The sequence below is a fragment of the Phyllobates terribilis genome, unplaced genomic scaffold (genome assembly GCF_046119375.1).
Source record: "Phyllobates terribilis strain yellow unplaced genomic scaffold, ASM4611937v1 Scaffold_11__3_contigs__length_659146591, whole genome shotgun sequence".
Taxonomy (NCBI): domain Eukaryota; kingdom Metazoa; phylum Chordata; class Amphibia; order Anura; family Dendrobatidae; genus Phyllobates; species Phyllobates terribilis.
Genome location: NW_027362771.1, coordinates 384239649 through 384256324, shown reverse-complemented (window position 1 = coordinate 384256324; position 16676 = coordinate 384239649). Strand labels below are relative to the sequence as shown.

General features: G+C 49.1%; 1 protein-coding gene across 2 annotated transcripts in view; it reads left to right on the top strand.

The window, feature by feature from the left end:
- The window catches only part of CGNL1 (cingulin like 1), a 120289-nt gene that overhangs the window by 87862 nt on the left and 15751 nt on the right, over nucleotides 1-16676 (top strand). For both annotated transcript variants that reach the window (XM_073652984.1, XM_073652983.1), the window contains exon 14: nucleotides 94-183. In XM_073652984.1, the coding sequence (XP_073509085.1) occupies nucleotides 94-183 (90 nt within the window). The remainder of the gene's footprint in view (nucleotides 1-93; nucleotides 184-16676) is intronic.

Genomic DNA, 16676 nt, shown 5'->3' with positions numbered 1-16676 from the left:
CGCTTTACCAACCATTTTTGTTAATGATTCTGTTCATTCTTTATTGGATTAATGATGTAGAGCTCAATATACAGATCTGCTTTGTTTTTTTAGGACAAGATATCCCAGTTAGACTTGGAACTCGACGAAGAGAAGAACAATTCAGACCTGTTACTGGAAAGAATTTCTCGATGCAGAGAACAGGTTTGTTTTCTGTAGACTGTAAATACAATGTAGTTTCCCTTTATAGCAGATCTGTGACCAGATTTCACAATACATATTGTATACGTTAAAAATCTCCTAGACCTGATGAGACTGGTGCATTTACCTTCAGTATCTTGTCAGGATGGCTGTATCATCCTGATATTAAGATGAACATATGAGTCCAACTAAAGAGTGAGAGAGCTCATGAATCAAAGTGTATTCAGTCTGAGATTTGAGAAGCAGGGATTTTTCCACCGCTGTCGGAACCACGAATTGGTCCCCCACCAATCATAGTAGTGGACAACCTTTTTAAGAAGCATAGTGGCTCTATTTTGCCTGATTTATTGGGATTCACTTGAAAACTATTCTGTTATTGTTACCTTGGCTCGAGGAAGAATGGATGACATTGTTGTATTTTGTAGCCAAGTATATATTGCATTTTACCATTTTGTAATATAGCATTGCTCCTCCTTTACCTTTTGTAGACTAGGGATGAGCAAAGCCGAACTGTAAAGTTCGAGGTTCGTACTGGACACCGAACTTCTTAGTGTACGTTTGTGTTACTGTTCGGGTTCTGCAGCCTAATAAAGCTTGTTGAAAGGCTGCAGTGCAGGTAATCAACAAGATTTAAGGCTGTGGGCACTTCTGGCCCCATCACACCCATGCCAGATAGTGGCATGGCTGTGATTGACCAGCGCACCATGTGACCCGGCCTGACAGTGTAAAATAAGTAAATGATTTTAAAAAACGACGTGCATTTTCCCCCTTATATTTTTATAACCAGCCAAGGAAAAGCAGGCAGGTGTGAGCTGGTCTTATTTTGCCAATTCTGGCACTTAGCCTCGGCCCTTCCCGATTTGCCCTGGTGTGCAAGGCACTGCTCCACTCCTCCTCTTGGACCTCCACCTTCTGGTTCAAGATTATTTTAATTTTTTTTTTATTCTATGTTATTTTAAATCATTTTCCAATCCACATTTGTTTGCAGGGCAATTGCCCAGCTCTTACCACCATTTGCTGTTTTTCTGCAGCTACCTAGCCCTTACTACAACTATTTTACAGCACCAAAGTTAAGGCCCTCAATGACTTGTATGGGGTTTCGATCCTGGGTCAAGTTCGAATAGCCAAATCGAACTTTGGACTCAAGTTCGGCCAAACCCGTCAAACTCTAACTTCCACGGGTCCGCTCATCCCTATTCTAGACTAATTTGGCTGCACAATTGTCTTCTGTAGGCTGATAGTTTAGTTTGTATCATGCTAAGAATAGATCTAAAAATGTGATAGTCTATTTGAAGTTTTGAGTTTTAGGTTTTGACAATCAGAGTTGTCAACCGTTCATAACTTCCAAGACCGTCTGTAAAAATTGGTCACTTTTTTTGCCCTGTCCATAAAAAAAATTAAGGCTTTCTTGATTTTACTGAACCTGAAAAGCTTATGCATTATCATTTAACAGTTTACAATGAATGCAGCTGATGTCTTTGTATCAGAATTATGGGCTATAGACATGGTTCACTTAAATTCATAATGATTTATTATGGGTTCCAAAGTGTTTGTAAAAAAAATATTGTCTGTCCCTGAATTTTTGATAAGCCGTCCATAAAAACATTCAAAAGTCAAGTTGGCAACGCTGATGATGATATGTTGTAGTTTGCACTTAATGCTTGCTTAGATAAAAAGTAGAAGTATAGAATTTAGGTTTTCAAAAACCAACGTTTAGTGTTTCAATTCTAAGCCTTGTCCTCAGCTCAGAACTGGGATGTCGGCATGCTCCAAAGTGGGGCTATAGGGACCCCACTAACAGGAAAGAAGTTAATTGTAAAATGTCTCCAAAGTGAAGGGGGTGGAGAGATATAAATGAGAACCTTCTGGCTGTGGATTTCATCCCTGGAACCGTGGGAGAGCGCAGCGTTTCTATGGTTTCACTGTAAATATGGCAGGGTAAGGTTACAGTGGCTTTGCTAGTCAATTTTTGTTTTCCTTTTCTGAGCAGCATTCCCGCATGGTTTCCCAACACCTGTTCTGCTCTGTGCTCCAGGTGTATGAAGCTAGTCATTCAGACTGTAGAAAGGAGTCCTCTCTTCCCGTGAATGAAGTGTCTGACGTTTTGCTCCTTTTCACCTCTTCCTTGGAGTCTGGAGAAATAGAATATGCACCTCATTACTGTAACTGCTTGCTCTCCCCCTCCGCGCAGGCTTACATGACACACACTATTTATGAGAGCGCAGATTACAAACTGGCGTAAAACGACATGAAGCGATGGTTCCCGGTTCCCTGATATCAATAATTGAGAAGAAATGAAATTGTGCAGTTTCATTAACAAGACGATGATAACCAGCTGTTCGTAATACCACGTCTCGCATAAACATGGGTTCTGTTTATTAAATCCATGCCGCTCCTCAGAGGGGTATTATGGCTCATAGAAAATACTTTGTTTTCAGTACTCACTAAACCCAGCTGTGATAACTTCTGCCGAGACGTGCCATGTTTGTTGTTCCGCTGAGGATGAAAATGATGCATTAAAAATGAAAAGGAACCTGCTACTCCGCTAGCCCCAATTAGCACCAGCATTAAACTTCCCTCATCGTAAAAAATACAATGTTTTAAGCAAACGTAGGAGACTTAAATAACAGCACCAGTGTCTAAACGGTTTTATTTTTTTCGCTCATTTTAATCGCTTCTTTATTTATTTAAAAAAGTTTTTGCAAATTTGTTGTTTTTAAACAGTTGAAAATCTGCCAGATACAATCCTGCACATCCAATATTATAGAAATGCAACGCCAAGTAGTGTTCAGATGGTTACATTAAATGTACAGCATTTAGGAGATTCGGTAAACAGAATGACCACTTGTAGTGTTGCCTCTTAGTTTTTATAATGGATGATTATTTTTCTTTGTTTTTCATTTAAAAACATTCTTCACCAATGACCACTCCATTAAAGCATTAAGACGCAAGGTGCAGGTAGCAGTCGATACTTTTTATGCTCTGTAAGAATATTTACTGATTTTTCCTGAATGTATAAAAATGGAGATGTACTGTAGATACATGTAACACTTAAAGGGGTTTTCCCATGAATGAAAGTTGATTTTCATCAATAGATCTTGGAATAATAATAACTCCCACAATTGGGTGTGTTTAAATAAAATGTTCCTGTGCTGAGATAATCTTATAAATGTGCCCCTAGAAAAAAAAAAACAGTTTGAGTGTGTCGCTCACTGTTCAGCCACAAATATATATATTTAAAAAAGTCTGGTATACACCAGTAAATTATAACTGTGGTTTTGCTGTTCCACGGTAAAAAATCTCTTATCCTGCTTTTGCCATTTTTTGCCATAATAAATAAATAGTGTCTCCTGATTGTTCAGACACAAATATATCTGTTGAAAATAGTCTTGTGTAGGCCAGAGAAACAGAAGTGTGGTTTTGCAGTTCCACGGTTCAAACCTCTGTATTATCCACTTTTGGGCCATTTGTATCAAAAAAATGGCCCAAAGTGAGTGTGTCGCTCACTGTTCAGCCGCAAATATATATATTTAAAAAAGTCTGGTATACACCAGTAAATTATAACTCTGGTTTTGCCATCCCACAGTAAAAAATCTCTATTATCCAGCTTTTGGTATTTTTTCCTTAAAGAAAAACCGTAATAGTTTCTCCCTGATTGTTCAGATTGTTTAAAAGAGTCGGGTGTAGGCCAGAGAAATAGAACTGTGGTTTTCCTCTTCCATGGTTCTAATCTACTTTTTATTACCCTTTTTCCATTGATAGTGCGAGTGTAAGCTATTTTACTTCCTTTACAATGGGAAAGGCGCGTGGCAAGGGACGTGGAACTGGACGTTCTGGTGATGGTGCGTGCAGAGGACGGGGCCGTGGCCAAGGTGAAAATGTGCCACAACCAACAGCCACATCTTCTCGCTCCCACTTCTTGACCGAATTACTAGGGAAGCACAGAACAACACCAGTATTGAGAACTGATCAGTGTGAACAGGTTATTAATTGGATAGCAGATAATACTTCCAGTTACCTGGGCACCACCACCTCCGGTCTGTCTTCCACACGGTCAAATCTTAGTAGCTGTGAGTCTCGACCACATACTTCTCCTCACCCTGATGCTCCTTCCTCCCACCATGCCGAGTGTCGTCAGACAGCAACTGATCCCACACTTGGATACTCTGAAGAGCTGTTCACTGGTCCATTTCCAGATTTGTGCCCCTCGCCTGCTCCGCTTGAAGTGGTGGAAGAGGAGATCCCATGTAGCGATGCCCAAATATTTGAACAGCCACAGCCACAGGAAGTCGACGCTGGAAATTTGTCACAAGAGGTGGACGATGACGAGACAGAATTGCCAGGAAGTGAGGAGGAGGATCGTGGTGCGCAAATGGAAGAGGAGGAGGTGGTGGATGATCTAGTAACTGACCCAACGTGGCTGGAGGACATGCAGAGCGAGGCCAGCAGCACACAGTGTGAGGGAGGCAGAGTAGCCCAACAGGCAGGAAGAAGCAGTGTGGTGGCCGCACACAGAAGGCAGGCAACCGTTCCCCGTAACACCAACACAAGGGACGTTGCCAGTACAACCTGTAGGTCTTCCAGAGTCTGGAATTTTTTTAAAGACTCTGCTGATAACCCCAAAAAGGCCATTTGTACCACCTGCCATGCCAGCATCAGCAGGGGTGACAAAACTACCAGCCTGACCACCACCAGCATGATCAGGCACATGGCAGCAAAGCACCCGACTTTGTGGGGCGAACCCCATGGTCCACGACCAGTGTCAGCGGGTGTCACCACTGCTTCTTCCACTGTTGTGCGTGCAATAGAACCCCCTGTTGTGTGTGCAAGGCAATCCCCTGTCCATACTGCATGCAAAGATGCCCCCCTTCTCTCAGTCTTCACTTGTTATGGCAGTTTCTTAAGAAACCGCATCAACGTCCACATCCCACCGCTGCGTTCAGTTGTCCATATCCCAGACCTTTGAACGAAAGCGGAAATTCACAGCTAATGCCCCACAGGCCACAGTCCTAAATTCGCACATTTCACGACTGCTTGCGTTGGAAATGCTGCCTTTTAGGCTGGTGGAGACGGAATCCTTCCGCAACCTTATGGCGGTGGCCGTCCCTCGGTACTCGGTCCCTAGCCGACACTATTTTGCCCGGTGAGCCATCCCTGCACTACACAAGCACATGTCCCAAAACATCTGCCGTGCCCTCAACAACGCAGTTACTGGGAGAGTCCACCTGATAAAGGACACGTGGACAAGTGCTTGTGGCCAGGGACGGTACATCTCCCTGACAGCACTCTGGGTAAACATAGTGGAAGCCGGGACCCAGTCGGACCTTGGGACGGAACACATCCTCCCCACACCGAGGATTGCGGGCCCTATGTCAGTCAGAGTTGCCCCTGCAGTGTACAGCTCCTGCGCATCATCCTCCTCCTCCTCCTCCTCCTCCTTCTCATGTTCAGCCTCCATCTTAGATATCACATCAGTTACAAGCTGGAAGCACTGCAGTACTGCCTCCGCCAAGCGGCAACAGGCTGTGCTGAAACTCATAAGCTTAGGTGAGAAACCTCACACTGCTTGTGAGTTGTGGACAGCTGTGAAAGAGCAGGCAGATCTGTGGTTGAGACCGCTGAACCTACATCCAGGCATGGTCGTGTGTGACAATGGCCGTAACCTCGTGGCGACTCTGAGGCGAGGCGAGATCACATACGTACCATGACTGGCTCATGTGCTTAACCTCGTGGTTCAGTGGTTTCTTAAATCATACCGCGAGTTGCCAGATCTGCTCGTCAAAGTACGCCGCCTGTCAGCTCATTTTCGCAAGTCGGCTACAGCTTCCGCCGCCCTTGCTGTGTTGCAGCAGCGTTTGCAGCTTCCGTCACACCGACTGGTGTGTGATGTCCCCACACGTTGGAACTCTACCCTCCACATGTTGCAAAGGATTTGTGAGCAGAAGAGAGCAGTTGTGGAGTACCAGCTGCACATAAGACCTCAGGAGTGGACCTGGATGTCTGACATATGTACCATCTTGACAAACTTAGAGGAGTCCACCAAGATGGTGAGTGGCGATGACGCCATCATTAGTGTCCGCATTCCACTTGTCTGTCTTTTGCAACGCTCTCTGCAGAGAATTAAAGAGGAGGCATTGCTGCCAGAGTATGATGAGATGGATCAAGAAGCCGTAGCGGTCGAATACACACAGCCCAGCCTCATCTCATCCCAACGTGCATTGGGGGACAATGAGGGAGAGGAGGAGGAACAGGAGCTTGTATCATGCGATGTAGACGGTAGTACCTGTACAACTGTCATACTGTCGGTTCAGCTTGGGTGGCCTGAGGACAGGGAGGAGGAGGAGGAGAGCATGGTCAGTCGTCATCTTGGTGAGGACACGGAAGTCTTGCCCGTTACCAGTCTGGCACGCATGGCTGACTTTGTTACGCTGCCTTAACCGTGACCCTCACGTTGTCAAAATGTTGGGTGACAGTCATTACTGGTTGGTGACACTTTTAGACCCCCGCTACAAGGAGAACTTTCTCTCTTATTCCTGAGGTGGAGAGGTCTACAAAAATGGGGCAGTACCAGAAGGCCCTTGCTGCAGAACTGTTAAAAAAAAATTCCCATCTGAACACGCTAGCGGCAGAGGTCACAGTTCGTTGCCCAACCAAGGCGTACATGCGAGAGAGACGCAACTCCAATCCAGCAGAGGCAGGGGAACACTGTCAACGTTCTGGGACAGTTTTCTCAGACCCTCCCTTCGGACAGACCCTGAGGCGCGGGGTACTCTCACAAGGAGTGGAAAGTTTCAAAAGATGGTGAGGGAGTACCTTGTCGACCGTACCAGCGTCCTCCGTGATTCCTCTGTGCCTTTTAATTATTGGGTATCCAAGCTGGACACTTGGAATGAACTCGCTCTGTACGCCTTGGAGGTCCTGGCCTGCCCTGCCGCTAGCGTGTTATCGGAGCGTGTTTTTAGTGCCGCTGGGGGAATTATAACTGATAAGTGCACTCGCCTGTCAGCTGACAATGCTGACAAGCTGACCCTTATCAAAATGAACAAGGGCTGGATTGGGCCAGACTTCTCATCACCACCAAATGACAGCAGAGTAACATAAAGTCAAATCCACTGTGTTATTTCGGGAGGTGTATTCACATGCACCGCTTCACACCCACACATGGGTATACGCTTCCTCATTTCGGCTGTTTTATGTTGTTCTCCTTATCCTCAGCCTCCACCACCACTATACCACCAGGGTGACCGTGGTCCGTGTTGCCATTATTGAAAGTTCCTCCATCCTGTTTTTTGTCAGCTTTTGCTTGGAAGGCATAAGCAAAGACTGTGGGAGACCCACTCCCCAATAATGGGAATAATGTTTGTAATATGCTGTACTGCATGGCTTTTGTATGGGGCATTTCAAGTTCCTCCGTCCTAATTTTTGGCAGCTTTCGCTTGGAAGGCATAAGCCAAGACTATGGGAGACCCACTCCCCAATAATGGGAATAATGTTTTTAAGATGCTATACTGTATGGCTCTTGTAGGGGGCATTAAAACCATATTGTTAAGCTACTGTGACCTCCACGTCTCTTTCAAGGGGCATTGATATTGTCTTTTTATTCCACTGGGACCTCCACCACTCTTCCAAGGGGCATTAAAACCGTCTTGTTAAGCTACTGTGACTTCCACGTCTCTTCCGAGGGGCATTAAAACCGTCTTGTTAAGCTACTGGGAGCTCCACGTCTCTTCCAAGCGGCATTAAAAGAGTCTTGTTAAGCTACTGGGACCTCCACGTCTCTTCCAAGCGGCATTAAAACCGTCTTGTTAAGCCATTCTGAACTCCACAGCTCTTCCAAGGGGCATTGAAATGTTTTTAATTAACTCTAACCTCAATGACTCTTCCAACGGGCATTGCATTTCCTCCTAATTTTAGTCAGCTTTTGCTTTTCAATGCAGAGGCGAACACTAAGGGAGACCCACTCCCCAATAATGGGTAGAAGGTTTTTAGTATGCTGTAATCCACGTCCGTTTCAAGGGCCATTGCAGTTCCTCATAATTTTTGGAAAGCCTTCCATTCACTGCTTAGGCCAACAGTGCACAGGAGACCCAGTTGCTATAAATGGAAAAAACGGTTTAGTTAAGACCCTCTGACCACCATGTCACTTCCAAGGGGCATTGGAGTGCCTCGAAATTTTTGGTAGGCATTGCACTCACTGTATGCCCTATAACTGTGTAGCCGAACTGCTCCTTTTGGTACAGAAACATATCCTACAAGACATGTGTGGTTGACTGGCCTGATATTGATGTGAATGGTTCCTGTTCCTCCTGCTCTTTCTCCTTTGCCACCACCTCATCCATCATTCATCACCTGAAGCTTTGTTTTAACGGGAGTCATAGAAGTGGGATAGTAGCAGGAAAACATCCAGCAATCCTCGGAGGAGGTAGGATATGTGCCAAAACGCTGACCACCTCAGGCCTAGCCGCTACTACATACATGCGCTTGCATTCCAAGGAACAGAAAGCTAAGGAGATGGATGGCCTCATGATCATGAATAATTTACTCTTTGTGTAGGAGGCCGACCACTGCTACTGTCTACCTTCTGAACTTTGTGTTGAAGCCTGATTGACCCAGGACCCGCAAGCCTCTATGTCTGGAGGACGTGTTGCATCCCAGTGTCCAACTGTGTCCCGACTTCCACAATATTAACCTAGTGTGAAGGTGTGAGATGGACCATCCCTGGCCACATTCACCTGTCCACGTGTTTGTAGTTAGGCTGTCCTTCAAATAGGGGCTGCTGGGGACCGTTTATGGACACCCGGCCGCCCCCAGGCGGCTGGGGACCGAGCGTGGACACCCGGCCGCCGGGCGGCTGGGGACTGAGAATGTATACCAGGCCGCCGACGCAGCCATGACGTGGTGGCCAGATTCCGCCTCCACATGCCTAAAAGGCCCAATTTGAAGTGCAAGCAAGCTAGCAGTATGGTATTGCAGCCTGGGGGTGGGTGGGTGGCAGGCTGCACAGTTACTTGCATTCCAAGAAAACAAAGCAGATGCTAACTTCTATCATCATCATGCTCCTCACCTTGGCACTCTCAACTCCCCTGATGGAGAAGCCAGAGCCCACTGGAGGAGTCTGGTTCTCTGGTGGGCTCGTCTAATGCTGCCCTAAAGCAGGCCGGGCTAAGAAAAGTGTGTGGGGGTAAGTTGACCGGAGAAATAGGGGCGGCTGGGGACCGTTTATGGACACCCGGCCGCCCCCTGGCGGCTGGGGACCGAGTATGGACACCCGGCCGCCCCCTGGCGGCTGGGGACCGAGTGTGGACACCCGGCCGCCAACGCAGCCATGACATGGTGGCCGGCGTCTGCCTCCACATGCCTAAGCAAGCTAGCAGTATGCTATTGCAGCCTGGGGGTGGGTTGGTGGCAGGCTGCATACTTGCGCTTGCATTGCAAGGTATGGGGGAGGTACAATTGAACACTGCCCTGGGACAAGGACTTGCACGGGGATAGTTGCAAGTCTGCATCTTCTGATGCGGCAAGGATCACTTCTGATGGGCACACTTTTAGGCAGTGACCTGGGTGTCAGAGATGCTTCCAGGGGTCTTCCCCATGCTGTTCCCATGTCTTTTCAGCACTGTATGCATGTGTCACACAGCACATGGCCAGATAAGGTTGTAAAATGTTAAAATGACATTTCCCGGTGAATGCATTTGTCACGGTTGAAAGCAATACAGAAGTGCAAAAACAACTAAAAAATGCTACTTGTGAACATAGCCCAAGGCGTGGAGGAGTATTTTTGTTTTTAGTTATTTATTTTACCTTATACACAAGTCTTTACCCTGGAAAGGCAATTCCTTAACATATTTCACAGGAAAGCACTTTCAGTTTCGTTTTTGAACGTTTTCTTGTGACCCTGTAAAAGTGGATTAATACCTCTGACCACGTTGTTGACATTAGTGACCTGGGGGTCAGAAATTCTTCCTGGGGCGATGCCCATGCTGTCCCCATGTCTTTTGAGCACTGTCACTATCGTTTTGGGCACTTTTTAGGCTTTCTACAGACTGCCGAGGGTGCCGCCGCAAATATGCTCGGGTCTCCCATAGACTAACATTGGGCTCGTTGCTCGGGTCGAGCACCCGAGCATTTTAGTGCTCGCTCAACACTACAATCAAGTTTTGCCATTCCCATTGTCTGCCTTAAGCTGGCCATACACGTTCAAAAGCTGTCATATGATGGCTATCTTTCCCAACTCGTACACGCAAATGTTCTTTCAGCAGCAGATGGAAGGAAGGGAGACACAGTCATTACTAGTGGGTAGGCGGAGCCCACATAGGATAGAACACCTCAGATTAAAAAAGAGTGTTGTCCGGCCCCTCCAGCTTGGGCTCCTCCTACTCCAGCTCTCCAGTCTAAAATTTGAGGTCACAGAGGATGGTCGCTGCTGGAAGCAGCTCCTCAGAAAATTTTTTTATTTTTATCGGACAGAGACTTGGACCCCCGTGGTCTTGAGGTCTCAGGGGTCTCAGCGCTGCTGGACCCCCACCCCTCCCTTGGCGGATCTGCATTACCCTTTGAGAGAGGTCCCTGCAGAACCCTGCCGGCCCCGGGGGATGAGGGATGCTTCCCTGGCGGGGACGCAAACCGCGCATCTGGGGTCACTGCGTTCTCCGCCCTGGGGGGAAGCTTGGGCACAGCGCCACAAATCCCTGGGGGTCCCTGTGGCGCTCAGCTGGGTGAGTACTCAGCATGTTAATGTGTTTTGAGTGCTTCAGCGGCTGCTGCGGCAGCCGCTGCTACATGTATTCAGGTGGTGACTTGTGTTTTTTTGTCCGCAGGTGGATGCCTGCAGGACATGGAAGCGGGGCAGGAGCGGAGAGCGGAGGAGTCGCGCGTGCTTTTTTGAAGCCGGCGGGGGGCGTGGCTTCGCGCCTTCCCGGTCTTTCGTGGGCAGGAAGTGCTCTGAGCGCGCGTTTTCTCCTGCCCCTCCTCTTCCGGCTTCTCTCTCCTCACAGCGCGGCGGCCATTACTGAACGGCTTCCATCGGGCTCCTCACTCTCCTCTCCTCCCGACAGACCGAAGGAACACTGCACCGCGGCCAGCTGGGTGAGTCGCTTCTGCCTGTCAGGGCAGAAGCTTAACCCCTCACCCCCTCAGCGCAGGGCACCTTTCTGAGGCACAATAAGGTGGCAGACTGTGCTGTCCTGCAGCTATTACCTCATATAGAGGTTCCTTTTTTTGTCTGGGGCTCGCACATCCTTTTCATTTCACAGAGGTTGTGGGGAGTCTGCGACATTAACCCCTTATTAGGCGGTTATCCCTTAATTGGGGGTCAGCTGGGGTAGCTCTCTCTTTAAGAGCTTTAACCCTTCAGCTTTCTTTTAAGAAACCACACTGTCCTACTTACTGACAGGTTTAACCTGCCATATACTGTGTGAGGGCATGTCAGATCAGGGTCCAGGAGGTGCGGACCGTCTCCCAGGTCCGCTACAGGATCAGTCTCGCGTGTCTGACACGCAGGAGTCCTCGACGGCGTCAAGCGCAGCGGTCGGGGGTTTCGGTGATGGGGCAGTGGTCAAAATGGAGGCCCTCACTCGTTCTATTGATGGCCTGTCTGACCTTCTAGGTTATTGGGTGTCAGCTAGATCCTCTCATGGCAGGAAGCGCCACAGGCCGGTACTGCCCTCCCCGCACAGCGACTTGGAGATCTCTGTTATGGAGGGTTCCCCTTCAAGCTCAGATGGGGAGATGTCCGATTCGGATAAGGAGGATCGGCAGGGGCACTCTGCCTCTTTTTTGGGCCGTGCAGAGGAGCCATGAGGGAGGCGTTACAGTTTCCGGAGGAGGTAACTAGACGTCCTGGTAAGTCGGCCCGGATGTTTCAGGAGTCGCATAGGTCGCGCTTGGCATTACCATCTCTGGATGAGCTTAATGGGGCAGTGGAGAAGGAACGCCTGTGTCCAGATAAACGTTTTCAGGGGACACGGCTTTTTTGAGGCACTGTATCCGTATTCCACGGAGTTGATTGATGATTGGATTCCTTCTCCTGAAGTGGATGTCCCTTTATCCCAGCTTAGCAAATCCTCATTACTGCCTGTTAAAGGGAAGGCGAGTCTGTAGGATCTGCTGGACAGAAAAACGGAGATGGCGGCGAAATCCATCTACGAGGCCGCGGGTCATGGATTCAGAGCTGTGCTAGGATCCATGTGTGCTTGTAAAGCTTCCCTAAGCTGGTTGGACCGTCTACGGACGGCGTGGCATAGATGGGCTTTTCAAGTTGTTGGAGGATGCGGCCCGATATGGCAGTGATGCAGGTTTGGATACCGCGTCACTGCTGTCCAGGGCGCAATCCTCGGCGGTCACAGTCAGAAGAGCACTGTGGCTCAGACAGTGGACCGGGGACGCGGTTTCCAAGCAAGGTTTGCTATCTTTAGCTTACAAGGGTGGTCAGTTATTTGGATCTGACCTCACGGAGCTGATTGTCAAGGCAAAGGCAAAAGAAGCGGCCTTACCACAGCGAAGAACTGTGGCTTCTGCGTCGGGCAGGCCTAGTGCCGGTAGTAGTCGGCGGCCCTTTCAGTCCGGGGAGCCCTCTTGGGGATCGGGTCGTCCCTCTTTTTCAGGAAAAAAGGCTTCTCAGAAATCCCGCACTCCCTGGAAACAGAGCTTCCGTCAAGACAAGCGGGAAGCTGACAAAAAGCCCGCTAAGGCGGACTGACGCCAGGTTTTCACTCGAGGGCTCTCGAGTGGGGGTTCGCCTGCTCCAATTCGAATCGACTTGGGCGTCCCGCGTTTCGGACGCCTGGGTGACGCGGGTTGTGTCAGCAGGCTACTTCATAGAGTTTCTTTCTCGACCCCCGGACAGGTTTTGCCGATCTCGCATTCCGTCAGAGCCCGAGCTAGTTGCCGCTCTACGGCAGGAGGTCGATTCCCTTCTACAGAAGGGTGTGGTGGTACCGGTTCCGCCGGAGGACCGGGGAAGAGGGTTTTATTCAAACCTCTTTGTGGTCCCCAAAAAGGAGGACAAATTTCGCCCCATTCTGGATCTCAAAAGATTGAATCGGCATGTCCGCACCCGGAAATTCCGCATGGAGTCGCTTCGCTCGGTTGTGGCGGCCCTGTCGCAGAACGACTTTTTGGTGTCAATCGACATTCGCGACGCTTATTTGCATGTTCTCGTCGGAAGGGCCCACCAACGCTTCCTTCGTTTTGCCATAGGTCAGGACCTTTTCCAGTTTGTGGCCCTACCATTCGGGTTGGCCTCGGCGCCCAGAGTTTTTACAAAAATTCTGGCACCTCTCATGGCGATCCTTCGAAGACAGGGGGTTACGGTTCTTCCCTACCTGGACGACCTTTTGATTGTGGCGTCCTCAAAGGAGGAGGCGGTGACGGCTCGCAATCTATCCCTTCAGCTCCTGGAGGACTTCGGGTGGCTGGTCAATTGGAAGAAGTCGTCTCTGGAACCGTCGCAGTCAAACCTCTTTTTGGGGATGCATTTCGACACGGTACGAGCAGTGGTGTCCCTGCCTCCAGACAAGCAAGCAAGTCTTCTTCGACATGTACAGGTTATGATGTCTTCGATAGCAATGTCCCTTCGAAGGTGTATGCGCCTTTTGGGTTTGATGGTGGCGTCAATGGAGGCACTTCCGTTTGCCCAATTTCATTCCAGGACTCTCCAAATGCTCATTCTGAACCGTTGGGATCGATCACAGGCTTCGCTGGATCGCAGTATCATCATCTCCCACAGGGTGCGAGAGTCTCTAGAATGGTGGTTACGTCCGGAAGCGTTATCCCTGGGGAAGTCCTTCCTCCTTCCGAGGTGGTCGGTCATAACCACCGATGCCAGCCTGTCAGGCTGGGGGGGTGTCTGGAACGATCTCTGGATTCAGGGAGTATGGTCGGGTCCCTTTAAACGGTCTGCCAGTCCGAGTGCAGACAGACAACGCGACGGCAGTCGCGTATATCAACCATCAAGGTGGAACAAGGAGCTCCAGGCTCATGATGGAAGTGTCTCGGATCCTGGTATGGGCCGAGGCCAAGGTGCCAGCTATCTCTGCGATTCACATTCCGGGAGTTCAGAATATCACGGCGGACTTCCTCAGTCGCGAGAAGGTGGATCCCGGAGAATGGAGTCTTCACCCAGAAATTTTTGCACAGCTGTGCTCCCGTTGGGGAACTCCTCAAGTGGATTTGATGGCATCAAGGTTCAACACCAAGTTACCGACGTTCATGTCCAGGTACAAGGACCCGAAGGCTGTGGCGGTGGATGCTCTGGTGGCTCCGTGGGACCAATTCGAGCTAATCTATGTGTTCCCGCCGATATCCTTACTTCCTCTGGTGTTGCGTCGGATCAGACTGGAAAGAGTCCCGGCTATGTTAGTAGCCCCAGACTGGCCAAGGAGGACGTGGTTCTCGACGCTGGTGTCGCTTCTGGCTGCGCCTCCACTTCCTCTCCCTCTTCGCCCGGACCTGTTAACCCAAGGGCCCGTTCGTCATTCGGACCTGAAGTCTCTGCGTTTGACGGCGTGGCTCTTGAGACCGAAATCTTGACTCGTCAAGGTTTTTCAGCCGAAGTCATTGCCACTCTGCGAGCTGCCAGGGGTCCTGCCACTACTAGGATCTATCACAAGACTTGGGAGGCCTTCTTTTCATGGTGTTCGGGTTCTTCAAGGAACCCGAGGATTTTTTCCATTCCCAAATTGTTGGCCTTTTTGCAGTATGGCCTGGACAAGGGTTTGGCAGTTAGCACTCTGAGGGGTCAGGTTTCTGCTTTGTCCTTGCTGTTTCGGAAGGCTATCGCCTCGCGTAGGGACATTCGTTCCTTTTTTCGCGGGGTAACCCGTCAGTTTCCGCCGCGGAAGGCGCTTGTGTCCCCTTGGCGGCTCAATCTGGTCTTAGAGGCTCTTCAACATGGGCCTTTTGAGCCTATGGACTCCGTTAGCCTTTCTTTGCTTTCTTGGAAGGTTGCCTTTTTAGTGGCAGTCACCTTGAGAAGGGTTTCTGAACTGGCGGGTCTTTCTTGCTCGCCTCCTTTTTCTGGAGTTTCTCCCGGATCGCGTGGTGCTTCGCACACGGGGCGACTTTCTACCTAAGGTGGTGTCACAATTTCATGTTAACCAGGATATTGTGTTCCCCTCGCTCTGTCCGGAACCGAGGAATGCGAAGGAACGGGCCTTGCACTCATTGGATTTAGTGCGGGCTTTGAAGTTCTATTTGTCTATTACTCAAGGTTTTCGGAAATCGGACTCTCTGTTTGTGATTCCAGCAGGTCGTCGGCGTGGTCAACGAGCTTCCAAGGACACTATAGCTCGATGGATTCGGTCGGCCATTTTAGAGGCTTACCAACTCAAGGGCGAATCTTGTCCAATTAAGATTCGAGCTCACTCCACGAGAGCTGTGGGTTCATCGTGGGCTTTTCATCAAGGGGCCTCGGCAGCTCAACTCTGCCGGGCGGCTACCTGGCGCTCCGTCCACACTTTTGCAAAGTTTTATAAGGTGGACGTCAGTGCTTCCGCTGATGCAGCCTTAGGACGTAGGGTCCTGCAGGCGGCTGTAGTTTAATTATCGTTAACTTGTATTTAGCGCTAGTTGCGCATTTTTCTAGGTTGTTGGGATTCTGCCTCTGTTGGTTTTTTCCCACCCTTAATTTTTGGACTGCTTTGGGACGTCCCACTAGTAATGACTGTGTCTCCCTTCCTTCCATCTGCTGCTGAAAGACGGATTTTGGTAAGACCTTACCTGTAAAATCCTTTTCAGCGAGGGAAGGAAGGGAGACACAGCTCCCTCCCATGGCAGAAGTGTGTTGTTGTGTTTTCAGATGCAGCGTGACCCTTCTCTGATAGCGATTATCTGGGCTGAGGTCGGCGCGCTAAGGCTCTGTTCCAGCATTGCCAGCTCATCGCAGTGGTCAGGTCCAGTGAGTAGTACCTGGGACTGTGTGGTTTTTCTGTTATATGCATAACCTGTCTCTTGTTTTTTCTCTGAAGTTCTTCAGAAGGGGTTATGTTGCTCCGCTGGTGATATTTGCTCTTCCTTAGCTTGTGTACGGACTGGAGAGCTGGAGTAGGAGGAGCCCAAGCTGGAGGGGCCGGACAACACTCTTTTTTAATCTGAGGTGTTCTATCCTATGTGGGCTCCGCCTACCCACTAGTAATGACTGTGTCTCCCTTCCTTCCCTCGCTGAAAAGGATTTTACAGGTAAGGTCTTACCAAAATCCGTCTTTTGTTTTTATTGAGTGGAGCTCTGGCAATAGCTCATCTACTGGAGAACAGAAGGGTTCCGCATTTAATTCAGACTCCTTGACTCTCATCTTCTCCAACATCAACTGAGGCCCCCATACATATTCAATGGTTGATCTATGTCTGCAAGTCTGGACGTCTTTAAATCTAAAGACCCCAATACATGAAGGATTGGACAAGTTGTGTAGAGGAAACGACTGGCTGCCGCTTCCTCTGGTGATAACATTTAATGGCACCAAACTGCCATACCAGATGACACAACCAAATGACAGCAATGG